Source organism: Heloderma suspectum, chromosome 1 (assembly GCF_057233095.1).
Source record: "Heloderma suspectum isolate Gila_16-S chromosome 1, 16-S_ref, whole genome shotgun sequence".
NCBI lineage: Eukaryota > Metazoa > Chordata > Lepidosauria > Squamata > Helodermatidae > Heloderma > Heloderma suspectum.
Genome location: NC_139458.1, coordinates 143,625,791 through 143,644,199, shown reverse-complemented (window position 1 = coordinate 143,644,199; position 18,409 = coordinate 143,625,791). Strand labels below are relative to the sequence as shown.

Genomic DNA, 18,409 nt, shown 5'->3' with positions numbered 1-18,409 from the left:
GAGAGAGAGAGAGAGAGAGAGAGAGAGAGAAACATATTTGACTTCCCCTGTTTGGCTGCCTGTTTCTCCATCCCTCGTCTTCCAGCACGATTGTGTGCTCTGAGTAGGGATCTTCCGCCTGTGCTTCCTATAGGTTCAACTGATGGTGCTGCTCCCCAGCCCCCTGATCTATCTAGGAAGCAAGAGAAAGTGAGTGTGTGTTTGTGGCTAAGAGACGCATGCAGCCCTCATGGGAACCGTAGCGGTCCCAGTCTCTGCCCTTTGCCATAAAGCCACCTGTGTTGCAGTACACAATCTCTCTGTCTCTCTCTCTCACACACACTCACAGGCTCTCTACCTTCAGCCGAAATGGGTACTTTCAGGAAGTGTTCTTCAGTCTTAAGATTCGCAAAACACAGAAGTGTGACCACTTCTCTTTCAGTGCCCAGAATGCTATCTGCGTGTGCAATAATCTGCTGTGCCCTGCCTGTTGAACCCTGTGCTTGAAGCTGTTGGGACAGAGGCAGGGGCAGAAGGGCCATGTGACATTCTCTGGGTGGTGAGTGTGACTTGCCTCCAGATATGGAACGGGACCCATGACACAGCCGCAACATCCCCGTCCACGTAACGTCCTTCCTGGATCCTGGGACAGCAGCAGCATCTGCACACCGGCATCCTCATCGTGCTGGGAATGCCCAAGCGAAGGCAGCTCCTGCTTCCGAGTGTAAAATCTAAGAACCGCAAGCCTAGAAGTGCCACGGAGCAAGGCTTTGGCATGCTCGGTGGTCCCGAAATGTTGTGCCTCACGTGCTGCTCCCGTCTGGGACTCACGTAGTTTCCTTTAATTCGGCCCCACCCAGGATTAGCCCATCTGCTGAGTTTAGGAGCCGGGATGAAACGCCTAAGAACGTGCTTGCAGCAGAACCCTAGGAACTCAGGTAGAGCAGAGTGATAAAAAGAAAGAGTCCAAAGGCTCTGTACAGATGTGCTTTGAAGGCCATGTTGGTACTTTAAATAGTTGGGGTGCTTCCCCTGATTTTAAATGTATAGGTATTCAAGGCACAGGCGAAATACGTAAGTGCGGTGCCTTTCCTCCTCTTTGTACATTAAGCGGTGTCACTGGTCCGTATTCCAGGGCCTGTTCTGCCTTGATTACACCCCCAAATGCAACCAGCTCCACAGTGTGCCCAATATTATCCTGCTTTGGTCCAGAAGATTGCAGTGCCAGCATGGGAGGTGCGTGTGCAGGCAAGAGCAGTGCCCAGAGGTGGGGCTCTGCTGTGCGACCTTGAACCAGCGGTGACAGGTGTCATTCTCACACTCCCACTTCTTGCTGTTAAAGCCGAAGAGGCCATGGCAGAATGGACCAAGCTCTGGTGCGGGCACATTGTCAGGCAGAGCACATGTCTGTGTGGACATGCACAAAGAAGGTTGGGACCTTCACCAGCAACCATGGCTTATGTCCCAGCTCGTCCCCTTTCAAGGGGCGTGAGCGTGAGCTTATGCCCTCTTTTTATAGTGGGCAGGAAAACACTCCTCTGAAGAAGTGTAGTGTAGAACATTAGGATACATTAAGGGGATTCCATGAATCCAATAGGATTTTTTTTAAGGCTTCAGCCATAATGGCAGCACTTAGTTTTTCTGGAAGTGTTCAGTTGGGTTTAACGTGGATTAAACCCGGGTTTAACACAGATGGGTTTAATCATAGTGTGAATACAGTGATAAAGAACAGAAATAGGTTTGAGTTGCAAAAGGAAGACATTGGGCTAAATAGCAGGTAAAATCATTTTACTTGTGAAATAAATTAGACATTGTGCCCAATTTCCAAATGAGAGTGAGTTGTTCCCACTGCTAAAATATTTTATTTTTGATAGTACATTGGCTGACTTCTGCAGGAGGGTAGGAGGGAAGGTGGGGATAATTTCATTTCAGAGATCCCACACTTTGCTCTTGGATTGGCTGAGGTTTTGCACCGTACTAATAGGAAACAGAACTGATATGAGTGCTATGGACATATACTTGATAAATATGCATGTGCAATGTACTGCATGTATTTTTATAGGCTGTGGGGCGGGAACAACAGCCACGCTTCTTTTTGTATCAACTTACAAGCCCTTTATTTATGAAAGATTTCTCAATTTTACTAACCTCAACATCGGTTTTGTGCTTTGCTCACTAGACTTGCCTCCCCTTACCAAACACTTCAGTATCACTCACTAGCAACAAGATGGCCACCTTCCTTCGTGGCTTCTCGTCTTACTTTGGTAAGAGCAAGCGGTCTTTCCTCCTGATTAGCACTGCTTTCTCCTTTGCTTGCCAAGTCGTGCTGCTGGTTACTAGCTGGACTTGGCTGTTCCTTGCTAGCAGCAGCCTGTCCTCCCTTGTTTACCACACTTTGGTGTCCTTCAGTGTCAGGATCCTCCTGCTGCCCGATATTAACAACCTGCCCTGCCCTGCCTGCTGGGTGATTTTTGAATGTGACATTGTAATAAACCAGATAGCCATCATTATACATGTAGAGCTTCTGGTCATTGGGATTGTAATTCAGACTCTGCACAGTAGGAAGAGGTTTCTCCATAAAGATTTGGATGTTGCGTTCCCGAGATGTGTTGGTGTCATATTCATAATATATCTCCTCATGAGTTGAATTCTTCCGCTTGGTGGCATATAACACACCACAGATCATGAAGCTATTAGTGATTTTGTCCTTTGGCTGAGAGGTTACCCATGGTGTTCCTGTCCTCATGGTCGCAGGGTTTACTCGCTTAATTACCATATTCCCGTTGGCTGCGGTAGAACCATGAACCATCCACAGGCCCTTTTCATCCCCTGCCATGTCCATGTCCTGATATTTGACACCCTTATAGGAGAACCAGTTATTGAAAGAAGCAGGATCCTGATCTCCTAAGTTCATCCGTGAAATGCGCATGCTAAATGGATCTGCCTTGCACAGATCCCTGCTATCATAGCAGTTGTAAAAAAAGGAACCGTTGAAGAAGATCACTCCAGCCCCTTGTCCACAATTTTTACTGTTCAAATTAATGTTAAGGGTGTACTCCTGGATGGGAGAATAAAGCAACAATTTCTTGAATGATGAGTACAGACGGAAGGTCTCCATTGTGCGCTCATCTTTGTTGGCTGGAAAAACCCAATAATGGTCTAGTAATTTGGTGCCCAAGGCAAAATCTTTCCCCCAGGACCCAACTTTGAAATCAGAACCTCTCCAGTTGAGCTTGACCAGCACTGGATCACTGACCTTGAGCAGCCCAGCATGGTCACATTTACCTGTAGGAGAATAAGGAGGAAATGTATCCATTTTATTATATCTAAACAACTGTCTTCTGCTTCCCCACAAACTCAAGGGGGCTGAAGAGGAAGAATTACAGCTGTTTGAAAAGTTCCTGGGCTTTCTATGGTAACGTCAGTCTGTCCCGGGCCCATCACACTAATCCTGAAAGCCCCTTTAGAGAGTTGCAGAGTTATCCCATTTCTTTCAGATGGGGATTCATTCCCACCAGGATATGATTGGGCAAGTTGCCCTGCACCCCGAAGCCCCCCTTTCCAGCCCATACACTTCTTCTTGGTCCGCGCACGGCTTCCCAAAGTGCAAGCTCCAGTGCAAGCTCCAGTGCAAGCTCCCCTCCTATAGCCACGGCAGCGAAGACTGCACAGAGTTGCGTTGAGCTTTGCTCTGTGTTTTGTGGTGCATTTGTTGCACACGAGTATTGTTGCTGCACATTCCGTGGCAATCCACAAAAGAGATGCTTTGCGGACAAACGCCTTTTGCACTGGCCCCTGACAGGGTGGACAAGGAATTTGGGCCCCTTGGGGGAAACGCTGGGCCTTGGGGGAGAAACAACCCATGGACCCCTAGCTCCAAGTCGCTCTCTTCGTGTGCCAAACCACTGGGTAGGGAGGAAAGGGGAGGCCCCGGGTGGTTCCTGCATGCCAGAACAGCTGTGAGACCAGGCGAGGCAGACAGAAATGGCGCCTCACTTCTCTGCTGAGGCACGGCAACCTTTCCATAGCCAGGGAAGGGAAGGCAAAGCCCACATGCCTTCCTGTGTGGCTGACCAGGCACCATCCAGCCCCCGGCCCCACCCCAATAAATAACCCCTCCGGGCCAAAGCCTGCGCCCCCTCCCATTTGCTTTGCTTCTTCCCTCCTCTGCTTTAATAGAGGTGTGTAGAAGGTGTGGGGTGAGGCCTGGGGCCCTTGGGAGAGATTGGCTTTGAGAATCTTCCCTGCCTCCACTGCCATCCCAAAAGCTTTGGGGGTGCTGATCCAGACAGAAAGAAGCATAGGAAAATTTTGAAAGTTCCAGCCTGTAACTTGCATGACCCCAGGAACTGTTTGTCCATCTCTGTGTGCGTCTGTTATTTTTGTATCCTGAGGGCAATAGTTAGGAAGACATCAACCATGTTTCATTATTTTATTGTGGCAATTGTATACCTCTAGTTCAGAACATATCATACCATTTCTTCCCACCCTATTTATAGTCCAAGTATTTAAAACCTCAACAGCATTCTCTCTCTCTCTCCCTCTCTCTCTCTCTCTCTCTCTCTCTCTCGTAAGCTACGGAGAAGGCAGAAGCCAAGTACCTCTCTTAAAAGAAAAGCCTTCACAGATTTCCTAAATAGAGCTAATACTGGACCTGGGAGGGGCCTCTTTTTAGAGAAGGACAATTATGGAGAAAGCTCTGCTTCCATAGGGATACTGCCCTTTGTAAATGCAACATTTACCATGATTTAGAGCCTTATTATTTGCATCGTGATTGCTCACTCACAGTAGTTTGAGGGTCCTTTACATGATGTCGTCATCCTCCAAGATCTCTCCTGTGCTTTGCGACTATTATCACACACAAAAAAGCCTTCACATACTCCCTAAACAGAGCTAATATTAGATATAGCTGGGCCGTCTGAGGAAGGGCCTCTATTTAGAGAAGGACAATGATAGAGAAAGCTCTATAATGCAATGCAAATGCAGTATTTTCTGTGGAGCTTTCTCCATAACTGCCGAACTGTTGGGGGTAGAAATCTAAGCAAGGCCTCCCCAGCGGACCTCAAAAGGTAGGAGGGCTCACATTTGGAAGGGGTGGACACGAGGGCGAGACACAAGCCATATTGAAAGCTGAAAACCAGAACTTTTTAAGTTGGGCCTAGAAGGTAATCAGCAACTAGTGCAATTCTCACAGGAACGGTGGTCTGATACCACTGATTCAACCTGATCAAGATGCACCCTGATGCATTCTGTGCTGGCTTCTCGACACTCGTCAAGGTCAGCCCAAGGCAGAACACAGCAGTTTGTCTAGCTAGGGATGTTCCAAAAGTACAGATGAATATAGATGGTGGTTTCCAGATCCCATCTCTCTAAATAAGCCTGTTGCTGTTGAGATGAAACTTGTTTCATTCCCCTTATCTGCCTGTCTACTACTAAACTATGCAGATATCTATAGGTTATCATGTCTAGCAAACAACAACAGTACCGCTGACGATACTCACCAATTGGTGATGACACCGCCACAGGGCCAGGGTAATTGTTGCCGTTAATTGCTTGCTCACATTCCTCCAACTTTTTCCGAAGAGCACTGATCTCACGTTGTGCTGTTATTATGTTGTTCTTGTCATATTTTTCCATTGTTGTTACTACAGTGTTGATAGCATCGATCTGTAACATTAGCCAGTATGAGGGCAGATGTTAGTCCCCTGACACAATGAATTATATCCAATCATGTCCATCCACCAGCCGAACAGAGACCACTGGCGGACCCAATTCCCCCTCCCCTCTACAACCTTCCTGTGCATTATCCAAATCCAGGGACCCCTTGGAGCATGTTTGGGGGGATTCGCAGGAGGGTTCAGGTGGGAGGAGAGCAAGGGGAAGTCCCATTGCGTGAGTGGAAGTCTGCTCATGTGATGTGGATGGAGCATCCTCAAATAGAGTGAAGAAAACCAGGTACAGGCTTTCTTCACACAGCGCTTTTATCCTGCTATTGAGATTGCTCCCTCACAGAGGTTTGCAGGCTCATACATGACGTTGTGTCCCTCCAGGGCATCTCCTGCACTAAATGCCCTTTGTTCTGTTTTTAAATAGATCTCAGATAATGAGCTATCAAATTATGCCCCCCCCCCCCGTGTTCCACTTCAGTTTCCTCCGTGAAAAGAGGAAAAGCAGCAAGGAGAGGAGCGAGATCAATGAAAGATAATGGAAGACTCAGATACGGGGAGGAGGAGGGGGAAAGGGGAGCGAGGAAAGGAACTGGGTGAAAAAGGGAGTCGTTGTGACCCTGCATTTAAAACGAAAGCAGAAAGCCCCATGTTAAATGCAGGATTTTATGCTGGTGTAGAGATGCCCACAAAATGAGGATTAAAAACTGTAATATGAATTATAGTCTGATCCCAAAGAAGAACAGATTCACTGGCAGCCAGACTGAGATGCTGCCTACTCCATTGTTTTAAAGCAGGGCTTAACAACTTGTGGCCCTCCCAACATTTTGGCTTACATCTCCCATCAGCCCTAGCCAGCATAGCCAAGGGTGAAGGGTGATGGAAGCTGTAGGCCAAAACATCTGGATGGCCACAAGTTGCCCACCCCTGCCCTAAAGGGCTGCTACCTGTTCCTTTTCAGTGGAGATGCCAGGGTTTGACCCTGGGACCTTCTGCATGCAGAGCGTGTGTTCTACCACTGAGCCAGTTTTGGCTGTCTAGCTGTGGGAAGGCGTAGCGGGGGAGGAGGCTGCCAGTATGACACATAGGATGTGTCGTACCGGCATTTCGGCCTTCCCCGCCCCGGAATGCACCCCAGGAATGCCCTGTTCTGGCCGCTCTACACTCCTCCTCTGAGCACAGAGTGCAGGGCTGTTCTGTGCTGCCTGCGAGGCAGTGCGGAAGAGCGGGGGAGGTCGGTTCCCAGAAAACCACATATTCTATGGCTGTCTAGCTGCTGACTAGCAGCCATAGGATTGCTCCCTTAATTCTCTTCTGCTTTTAGTGATGTATTGTTTTGTAATATGTTGTGAACTGCTTCAGTATTTTTAAAATGAGAAGCAGAATATAAATATTCTAAAATAAATAAATAAAGCCCTCTCTCAAGCATCATTGCCAAGAATAATTTGTAGTTACCTCTGCAATCAACTTGTTGATCATAACTTTACTGGTATCAGTCGTTGCATTCTTGCTTATATTTTTGGCCATAGATACCACCGTGTGAATGTCATTGATAAGTTTCTGGAAGTCCAAATCGACATGGGTGCCAAAGGCCTGTGCGTATCTCAAACGTTTGTCCAGGTCAGTCAAGTTAGATATACTAGCAGTCACCAATGCCTGGTCGGTATAAATCTAGAAACCAAGGAGACAAGAGATGAGATTACTTTAGCTTAAGGGTTCCTTCGTATTACTGTTTTTGTCACATTGCCGCATAATGGTGAGGGTGTGAGGATAGTTACGACTTTGTGTATTGCAGCCATTTAAGTTTTGTATTAAATCAGTTCAGAGAATATGCGTGAGCCACCTCGACCATATGGAGAGGTGGAATATCACGGCACTATGTTTGTTAGTGGAAAGTCAGGATATAAGTATCTTAGCCAGAGGTGGCGAACCTTAGACCCATGGGCCAAATCTGGCCCTCCTGGCTTCCCAGATAGCCAAGCCCCCTTCCCTCGGCCATACCCGCTTTCTCTTGACTGTGGTGGTTTGCTGGCCTTTGCATGGTTTTTCATTCCATTCTAAAATGTTGAAATGCCTCACCTAAGGCTTAATTACTGGCAGGTAGAGCTCTAGGGTGCAATCCTGTGCATGTTTAGACAGAAAGAAACGCCCACAACTCCCATGATTGGCTGGGGAGTGCTGGGATTTGTACGATTTTTTTTCTGCCTAAACATGCACAGGATTGGGCCTTTAAGCTAAAATATGCTGGCATTTTGGCCCCGACCCCATTGCCTTTAGCCCCACCTCATTTTGCCTTCAGGCCCAACCATGGCTGCAATACAGCCCCCCCATCTCAAAAATTGAATTCAGCCCCTGGGTTGAAAGAGATTCAACACCCTGATCTTAAAACAAACAAATCTAAACATTTAAATAAATAAATTTAACATTAGGAAGGAATGTATCTAGTCAAGTGAATATTTCTACCAAGCTGCAGGAGCAAACAGGTTTATCCTGAGGAGGACAATTGTCCTGTGTGCTCCCTCCCCTACCTTTGTGGGCCAAAACAGGGATGATGATGTGGTGGTGGTGGGGAACAATTTGTTAAAATGTTATGCTTAAAATAGCTGCTGGGGGCTGCAAATTAAGCTAGAACAGCTGCACTGATCCAGTACTTTGTATTGCTATTTTGCTGAACTTGTACTGGAGAAGGCAGCTTTAGAGCACAGGTCAGGAGGGAATTTGTGGGGCCCCCAGATGTTGCTGGACCACAACTCCTGTCAGCCCTGACCATTGGCCATGCAGGCTGGGGCTGGTGGGAGTTGGACAACATCATCTGGAGAGCCAGAGGTTCCTCACCCCTGTGTTAGACTTTCCATGCATCCTGTGTATTATTTTTATGGCTGCCAACGGCAGCATGTTGTACAAGGGGGTTGGGGGCTTGAAGAAGAGGAGTCCAGTGAAGGGACTTTTCCCTCCTGCACATGCTGCTCACACAGCTATGTGTGTAGGAGGGGAACCTGATTAGGGTTATAATGAACCCTGCCTAAGTTGGGTGCAATGCAACAGCAGCATTCTCTAAGTGCTGATCCTTACATAGCTAAAATGACACCATCCATACACAAAAGAGAGGTATGATCAGGTTTGGGGGGAAATTCAAGGTCTGCAGAAGTACAAAACATGTTCGGGGGAAAAACCAAAAGGGGTCGTTCTGCCCAAATACAGCCCAGTGAGGAATGAGCACACTCAGTGGCCACAGAACATTGAGTTAGTTGGAAGTTAAGATGGTGGTGATGGTGGAGTGCAGTGTCATTCACAGCTTTACCCCTGTTGCAGGTTCAAGGACTGCTGAGAGAGGGAATGAGAAGCTTATAGGAGGCCTGCAATGTAGTCCATCTATAACAGGGGTGGGCAACTTGTGGTCTTCCAGATGTTTTAGCCTCCGTCTGTCATCAGCCTTAGCCAACATAGCCAATGGTGCGTCATGATGCGAGTAGTAGTCCAAAACATGTGGAGGGCCACAAGTTTCTCACCCCAGATCTATAAGATAAAAGAGGATGTGTGTTTGTGTGTCTGTGTTTTAATCCGTCTGTCAATGTCATAGTAGCAAGACTGTGAAACCTAGACACCTGAAAAGTAGTATGCCTACTAAGGGGATCCTATGGGTGTGCATCTCCGGGTCATTTTATTTTTTAAATGCATGAACTAATTTTAATTAATTAAAATGTGTCCATATGGTTGAAGCCTGAAGTAATATCACCAGCCACTAGGGGCAGATTTCCCTAACCAGCACATAGCTTTGCAGTACATACTGTTTGAAGCCAGAGGAGATTAGCAGGCTGAGCAACAGAGTTATATGCTTGCTGCTCCACCCTGCTGTTGGGCAGCCCCCTTTCAGGGGAATGGATATGGTTAAAGGGGTGGTTTGTTTACTTTATATGGGTAAAGGAGTGGTTCATTACAGCCCTATGGAAATCCTGTCAGTTTAGACACAACCCTGCAGATGTTGGAGGGGATTGATTGGAGGTGAATACAATAAGACAGTATGCCATAAATGTACAATAACTGCCATGCTGAAAGTTTGGATCAACCTTAAGGCTATTTCGAACCAATCTATATCACCATATACCAGAGTAGTTTCCACATTATGTGTGGAAACTCAGTGTAGGAGTCAGGGAAATGACCGACAATGAACTTTACAGGTTTTCTTCTTTTAAATTCTTGTTTTATTAGGAAATGCCAGTGGATTATATGGCAATAGATTATCAGGGTGTTGTGTTTTGTTTTAGCTTAGTCACTAAATTTGGCTTGATACTACAAAGTATCTCATTGAGATATACAACAATATTTGATAAATAAGTGGCGGGAAAAATCAGAGAAAGGGGACACAGATCAGAAATCTGTAAGAGGAGATTAACAAGATCAGCGGTGAACGCATGCTTTGTAGGCAGAAGGTCCCAGGTTCCAGTGGAGGCTGGTGGCCCTGATGTCAGTGGGCTGGTGAATCCACTCTGGGTTTCAGTCAGAACTCTAAAGGAGCTATCCAAGGTGCTTCACACCTTGGATAGCTCCATTAGAGTTCTGACTGAAACCCAGAGCAGATTCACTGCCCCACTGATATTGGAGCTACCAGCCTCTACTGTCAGGTTCAGTTCTCACCATCTCCAGGTAGGGCTAGGAAAGAAGTGTGCCCCAAACCCTGGAGAGCTGCTGCCAGTCAACATAGACAGTACTGACCCAGACGGACCAATGGACCTTTGTTCCTAAGCATCAGCATTAATATTACTAATTTATTAAACAGCAGGGGAAAGAACTGGTTTGTCCAATAGTGAGGACCATGGCAACTTTATTTCAACCAGGGGATAAATTTCCCTGGTTCCACTGTAACAATGAGAGTCTTATTATAGGGCTTCTTTAATGGAAAGTCAGGGTAGAAATACGTGAAATAAATAAATAACCTAATATCAAAGGTAGTATTATACTCCCTGGAAACCAAACAAAATAACTGGATCAGGAAAGAGAGAATGCTATTTAGTTCTGGGGTGAAAGGAACCCATAGCAGGGCTATCCAACGTTTACGTCCTTTTGGACAAAGGCATTAAGTACAATTAGGGCATTAGGCAGATTATTGATTATCAGCAAATCTGTAAATAAAAACCGGCTTGTCCAATTTTTACTTAGAGCAGCAAAAAGTGCATTTCAAGACCAAGTGAAGCTCTGAATGCATTAGATGTGATACCCTGATTGGTGGGGAAAAGGGGTGGGGACTTTCAGTTATGTAAAATTAATAGCGTTACTAGATGGATGGAAAGCCAGAATATGATCCGACACTTTTAAGGTAAGTTGGTGGCTTTTACCATGCATGAGTATGATTTTACAAATACAGAATGAGATCTGGAAAGATTATTTGGATTCTTGGCTGTAGTAAGATGTGAGTTCATGATCTCCTTCCTTTTGTTAAAATTTATAGTGTATTTATTGAACAAATATATTTTGTATTTATAAAATACAGAAAGAGACAAATGGCCTTTCCCCTTTGAAAGTATCAAAGACAGTGTTGTCCGGTGCGGTAGCATGCTGGGCAGGAAATGCCTGCCATCATGGAGGGGCAATCAAGTGTGTTTGTGGCGTGGGTGGGGTGAAACCCACATCCATACCTGAAGGCATCAGGAGGTGGTGGCAGAGGCAGAGAGCCACACAGTCAGCACCATGCGAGTGGTCAGCTCCTGACTGGGTCGTCATATCATGCCTTCACTGCCACTTCCTGAGGCCTGGCAGTAAAGACATAGTGCAGGGAGGGGGAATTGACCACCCCTCAGTGGACTGCATGTGTCCTTCCCACGTATGGATGCTTGCTGACTCTGTGAGTTAGCTGGAGCAGGGCACATACCGGCAGGGGATCTGCAGCTTTCAGGGACTGGATGTTCTGAACTACTTGTATCTGGGCCAAGGCTGAAGCAGCCCCGTACCTGGTTCAATTGGTTCTGCAGGTATTCAGTCAAGTTATAGAAGTCGCTCTCCAGTTGCTCCACCTTACGTGCAGGGAAGACGACATGGGCCAGCTCCATGCTGCAAATACACTGGCCGCTCGCATCCTCCACTCCTACCACTTTCTGGACGTGGCCACCATCAACTATGACCTGGTAAGGGAGACAGAAAATAGGGAGGAAAGATGACTGTAGAAGTATTGTTGGCCACCCTTGCCTTCCTTGCAGCTCCATATTTGGTAACCAGATACCAGTGTCATTATCTGGATACCCTTTACTGGCCAGGATCAAGACATTTATCCATAGTGCTGGAACAAGTCTGATCATTTGGTATGTCTTGAGTCTGCTTGACTGAATTTGTGAGTCGCACCCTTTTAGAGCAGGGGTGAGAACCTCAGGCTTGGGGGCCACATCTGTCCCCCACCCCACCCCAGAGTTTCCCAGATGGCCCTTTCCTTTTCCCAACCACTTATCGTTTGGTGGTTTCCTGGCTTTTGTGCAATTTCCCCCCCCCATTCTAAAATGTTGAAATGCCTCTCCTAGAGCTTAGTTACTGGCAATAGGAGCTTAAGCAAAAACATGATTTGTGTATTTGCCACTGCCCCCTTTGCATCTGGCCCAACCCATCACTGGAATGTGGCCCCCCGAGAGCTTCTCCGAAATTGAATTCGGCCCTCGGGCTGAAAGAGGTTCCGCATCCCTGATTTAGAGGTTGTAAAACACAGGGTATTTGCCTTTTCTAAGCATCTTCTTGCAATGGTGGTGGTTGACCCTCACTACTAAATGAACACAAGCACCTTCTTTCCAATAGCAATTTACACCATTTCAGTAACAGAGGCTGGAGTCCGCCTTCTGTAATTCCTGCAGCGTTTCACATTCTGTGAACCTCTCTCCCCAGTCGTTCTTTTCCCAAACCCATGGGAGTTCTCAGCCTAGGGGAAAGGAGCCAGGCTAACATGTGCATTGACTTCACTCATACTTACACTAACAGCTGGACAAGCAGCAGTAGTGGGAGTAATCCAGGGGTGGGATTCTAACTCAGGAAGAAGGTAGGATCCCACTCATGATATGAGACCACTTCTATCAACCTACTACGGTCATCTAGGCTAGTACGATGTGCCAGTAACCCAAGCACATGATCTCATCCACAGACTGCACATCAAGTCACAAAACATACAGCATGCATATATGTGGCATGATATTAAGGAATTGCATGTCTGTAAAGTGGGTAAATCTTCCTAATCTGTTTTAGTAAGCTTAGGTAAACCACCTATAAAATGGGTATTGGAGTATGCCTAACACAAGTCAAAAGATAAATACTGAGGCCCAGGATGATCATAACAAGGTAGGCTGGGCCCATCCTTTAAAATAACTAGGTAGGCCCATCCTGCTCCCTTGAATTCCGCTGCTGGGGTAATCAGTACAACAAATGATGAAAGCATGAAGAAATTGGTTGAGGCAAGAATATGCCATGCCTCATTGTGCTAGAAAGTAGATGTTTGAATTAATTATTATCATTACACCATCTATGTACATGATGCTTTACAAAGCGTGACAGGATAGGTCCCTACCCCACAAGGCTTACCATCTAGAAATAGACACGAGGGAGACAACAGAAGAAGGGAATGAAACAGAGGTTAAACATGGGGAGAATATTCTATTATTTAGATTACACATACCTAGGCATAGTTGCCGTAAGGCAGGGGGGTACACAACCTATGGGCTGCATGTCACCTCCAAGACCTTGAATGTGGCCCCTCACAGGTGCCCTGAGGCCCCTGCCACTGAATCCTGCTCCCCCACCATTCTAATTAAAAGTATAGACTAGTAATTATAAGAGTTAGGCACAGTGGCTACCATTTGGAGCTGGCTTTGGACACCATTGTTTAATTTATCTGGAGGGAAAGCGACTTCTGCAAGCAGCCCATAGAAAACAAGGGCACATAGAATGGACAAAATGCAGCTGAGACTGAAAGGGGTGTGATGCCCTGAGCTGCACTTTCAGTAACTTTTAGTGTTTTGCTTCTGCTGGTTGCTGAGTGGGAAAAGTGCAAACCTTCTCATTGGAAGCACCAGGTATCTCCCCTGCCCCTTCCCCAGAGATTCTCATACAGATCCCTCTTTGTCCTCTGCTGCTGGCAGTGAGAAAAGAGTGATCTGTATCAGGATCACTGTTGTATGTGTGTGTGCATGTGTAGCTTCCAAAACCCAAAATAATAAAATAAAATCAGAATCAGAATAAATAAGAAATAAGACAGATGATCTCATGGATGGATTCTGGGAGGCATGAGGGAATCTTAAGACTGCAATCCTTACCGCCCTTTCCACAAAATAAGCCCCATTGGAGTAAACTTGCGTAGAATCAGGCAAGAGTTAAATGTGAATCTAATCCACTTTTCTGCATTAGGCAGCTACGTTATACTTAGGGTTTCCATGGTGGAACCCTGCCCATTATCCTGCCTTTCTTGTTTAATATCTGAGGAAGCAGATCCCACAAACACCACAGGCAGCTGGTTGGTTCTATGCTCCAGTCACTTTTATCACTCCTGTATTTGGAACCTGTCCAGATCTGGTAACAGTTCTATCATATTTGTAAAGTACCAACTTATTTCAGACATCCCTAACTAGCTGCAACTCATGTTGTGCTTTTACCTTTCAGATTATTAGCATCCAAGAAGTGTGTAATGTAGCAAGCATCTATAGAAACGCCTGCTCTTATACCAAGCCAGCCAAGGGCTTCTGCTGGGGCCCTCCTCCTGAAGCTTCTACCATTTGAACTGAGATGGGTGGCAAGCAACCCAAGAGAAGGCGTTATCAGCTGTGGCTCCCCATCTGTGGAACTCACTCCTCAAGGAAGTACACCTGCATCAGCTCCGCTACCATTTAGGTGCCACTGCCAGGTAAAACATGTTTATTCTTCCGGGCTTTTACAGGGGTCTATATTTTAAGCATTTTAAATACTCGTTCTTTAGTTACCCTGTAGCCTGCTATTTTTAGTGGAGGTTTTCTTTTGGTTATTTAAATGTCATTACTGTTGTTTGTTCTCTTTTACTGTTTTAATTGTAAACTAACTTGAGATCTCCAGAGACAAGGGTAATATACACATCCTCTAAATAAATACACAAGGAATGTTTCTTAGCTTTGGAAGTGCATCAGTTAATCTTTTCTAGATCCTTTCATTTACTAAGTCACCCTTCCCCAACCTGGTCCCCCCAGATGTTCTGGACTGTAACTCCCATCATCCTCCAGCCAGCATGGCTAATGTCAGAAATGTTGGGAGTTGCAATCCAGAACATCTGGAGGGCACTAGGTTGGGGAAGACTGTGATAGACCTTTGTAAAACTACTTTTTCAGTCCTTAGATAAGTCCCATTGATAGATATCCTCAGCTTCTGGTTTAATATCTACTTATACAAACTAGATACAGTATTCAATCAGTATCTTACCCTTGTGGTATACAAGTATACAGTCCCTATATTTCCTTATTAATTTATATTCAGGTCACCATTGCCTCTTGTGCTATGCCTAGACAGTTATTTCCTGAACAGGGTATATTCATTTGGGTCCCCATAGTTTGAAAAAAGTAAAAAGATGATTCACCACCTCACCCTTTGCAGCCTAGTTGGAGCCCCCCTCCTCCTCAGCCAGAAGCTGAATCCTTCCTTTGAACTGGATACTCACAAAGGAAGCCACAAAGAGCAATTGTAGCAGAATAGACTTCTTCCTCACTGGAGTGTGCAGAATTTGCACTGTGGCCTTCATCCTCACCAGAGTATGTGGAAGTTGCACTATGGTCTGTGCACGTTTTATACAGGGGAAGTTGATGGGAGGAGGAACAGTGTGGTCCAGCTTGGAATTTCATCAGGGTTGAATTGGACAAACTGTGATTATCTTTCATCTTGCTTGCATATGTACCTTTCATCTTCTTTGCACAGGAATATGCCCTCCTTCATGAGGATTGATCAGATAAAGAATGAAAGCTTATGGCTCTGTGTGGGCTATAGTTGGCCACTTCATAGGCTAACTCCTGACCTCTTAAGATGATGTGGGGGAGGAAATTCAAAGGCCAACTGTGACCATATTTTTAAACAGGCATCCTTGCCTTAGGATAAGAAACAGGGTTCAACAAAGAAGCAGGTTTATTTTGGTGAACTTTGTGTTGATGGTAAATAACTTATACCAGAGATAGGCAACTTGGTAGCCTCAAGATGTTTGGGACTACAACTCCAAGATGCCCCAGCCAGGATGGCCAATCGTGGATTCTGGGAATTGTAGTCCAAAACTGGAGGGAATCAGGCTGCCTACCCCTGTTATATTAGATATATTATCAGATTAAAGCAGAATGCATTGGGGTGTTTTTTGCAAAACTAGTGCAGGACCAGTTCTTTCTCCTGGGCAGCATCCCTTGAGACCCTTTCTCCTCTTTCCAGTATCAGCCTGGACCCAGAAAAACAGCCTGTACCCAGAAAAATTTCACATACCACAGAATCAAAGAATAGTAGGGTTGGAAAGGGCCTAAAAGACCGTCGAGTCCAGCCCCCTGCTCAATGCAGGAATCTAAGTCAAAGCATCCCTGACAGATGGCTGTCCAGCTTCATCTTGAATGCCTCCAGTGTGGGAGAGCCTACTACCTTCCGAGGTAATTGTTTCCATTGTCGTATTGTTCTAACAGTCAGGAATTTTTTCCTGATGTTCAGCCGGAATCTGGCTTCCTGTAACTTGAGCCCATTGTTCCGTGTCCTGCACTCTGGGATGATGGAGAAGAGATCTTGGCCTTCCTCTCTGGAACAACCTTTCAAGTACTTGAAGAGTGCTATCATATCTCCCCTCAGTCTTCTCTTCTCAAAGCTAAACATGCCCAGTTCTTTCAGTCTCTCTTCATAGGGCTTTGTTTCCAGTCCCTTGATCATCTTTGTTGCCCTACTCTGAACCAGCTTGTCTGCATCCTTCTTAAAGTGTGGTGCCCAGAACTGGACACAGTACTCCAGATGAGGCCTAACCAGTGCTGAGTAGAGGGGAACTAGTACTAGTACTGGGATTTGGAAGCTATGCTTCTATGAATGCAGCCCAAAAGAGCATTTGCCTTTTTTGCAGCCACATCACATTGTTGGCTCATATTCAGCTTGTGATCGACAACAATTCCAAGATCCTTCTAGTTTGTAGTATTTTTGAGCCAAGTATTCCCCATCTTGTAACAGTGCATTTGGTTTCTTTTTCCTAGGTGCAGAACTTGGCATTTATCCCTATTGTCATTCTGCTGTCTTCTGCCCAGCACTCCAGCCTATCAAGATCACTTTGAATTTTGTTTCTGTCTTCCAAGTTATTAGCTATCTCGCCCAATTTTGTGTCATCTGCAAATTTGATCAGCATTCCCTGCACCTTCTCCTCCAAGTCATTAATAAAAATGTTGAAGAGCACTGGGCCCAGGACTGAGCCCTGCAGTACCCCGCTCGTTACCTCTCCCCAGTTTGAGAAGATCTCATTGATAAGCACTCTTTGAATCCAATCCTGTAGCCAACTGTGGATCCATCTGACAGTTGTTTCATCTAGCCCACTTTAGCTAGTTTGCTAATCAGGATATCATGGGAACTTTGTCGAAAGCTTTGCTGAAGTCGAGGTATATTATGTCTACAGCATTCCCACAGTCCACAAGGGAGGTACCTGATCCAAAAATGAGATCGGATTCGTCTGGCAGGATTTGTTCTTGACAAATCCATGTTGGCTTTGAGTAATCACTGCATTGTTTTCAAGGTGCTTCCAGATGGATTGCTTTAGAATCTGCTCCAGAATTTTCCCAGGGATTGATGTCAGACTGTAGTTCCCAGGTTCCTCCTTTTTGCCCTTTTTGAAGATAGGGACAACGTTAGCCCTCCTCCAGTCATCTGGCACTTCCCCCGTCCTCCATGATTTCTCAAAGAGAATAGACAGCGGTTCTGAGAGTTCTTCTGCCAGTTCCTTTATTACTCTAGGATGCAGTTCATGTGGCCCTGGAGATTTGAACGCATTCAAAGGAATTAGGTGTTCCTTGACCATATGCCTATCTATCTCAAGCTGCAATCCTGTCCCTTCAGCCTGCACTTTGCCTTTGCCAGGGGGCTCATAGACCCTCTTTTGGGAGAAGACTGAGCCAAAGTAGGAATTGAGCACTTCTGCCTTTTCCTTGTCATCAGTTATCATTTTGTCATCTTTATTTATTAGCTGAACCACCATTTCTTTCCTCTGTCTTTTACTATGCACGTAGCTGAAGAAAGCCTTTTTGTTGCTTTAAGCATCCCTCGCTAACCTCAGCTCATTTTCAGCTTTAGCCTTCCTGATGCCATCCCTGCAATTCTGTGCTACCTGCCTGTACTCTTCCTTTGTTACTGGGCCTTCCTTCCACTTCCTGTATGTGTCCTTTTTTGTTTGCAGGTCATCTCTGAGCTTTTTGTGAAGCCACATTGGCTTCTCCTGTTGTCTTCCACCTTTTCTTCTTGTTGGAATTGTTTGTAATTGTGCCTTGAGAATTTCCTTTTTTAAAAGCTCCCACCCATTTTGGACTCCTTTTCCCATTAGAGTCGCTTGCCATGGGACCTTACTGATCATTGTTCTGAGTTTATTAAGATTGGCTTTCCTAAAATCCAGGGTACACATTTGGCTACACTCAGCTTTTGCTTCCTTTAGAACCAAGAACTCTAGTATAACGTGGTCACTTTCTCCCCGAGTTCCTGTAACTGCTACTGTATCCACTAAGTCATCTCTGTTGGTTAGGATCAAGTCAAGGATAGCCTATCCTCTAGTTCCTTCCTCTACTTTCTGTAGGAGG

At 45.8% G+C, this 18,409-nt stretch overlaps 1 protein-coding gene across 1 annotated transcript; it reads right to left on the bottom strand.

The window, feature by feature from the left end:
• Window positions 1-1,747: 1,747 nt before the first annotated feature.
• LOC146358227 (olfactomedin-like) lies at window positions 1,748-15,381 on the bottom strand. The gene is made up of 5 exons (XM_084829386.1): window positions 15,289-15,381; window positions 11,591-11,761; window positions 7,101-7,316; window positions 5,481-5,646; window positions 1,748-3,264 (listed from the first exon to the last, which is right to left on the bottom strand). The coding sequence occupies exons 1-5, from the start codon at window positions 15,367-15,369 to the stop codon at window positions 2,189-2,191; spliced, it is 1,710 nt and encodes a 569-aa protein (XP_084685512.1). The 5' UTR covers window positions 15,370-15,381; the 3' UTR covers window positions 1,748-2,188.
• Window positions 15,382-18,409: the final 3,028 nt, after the last annotated feature.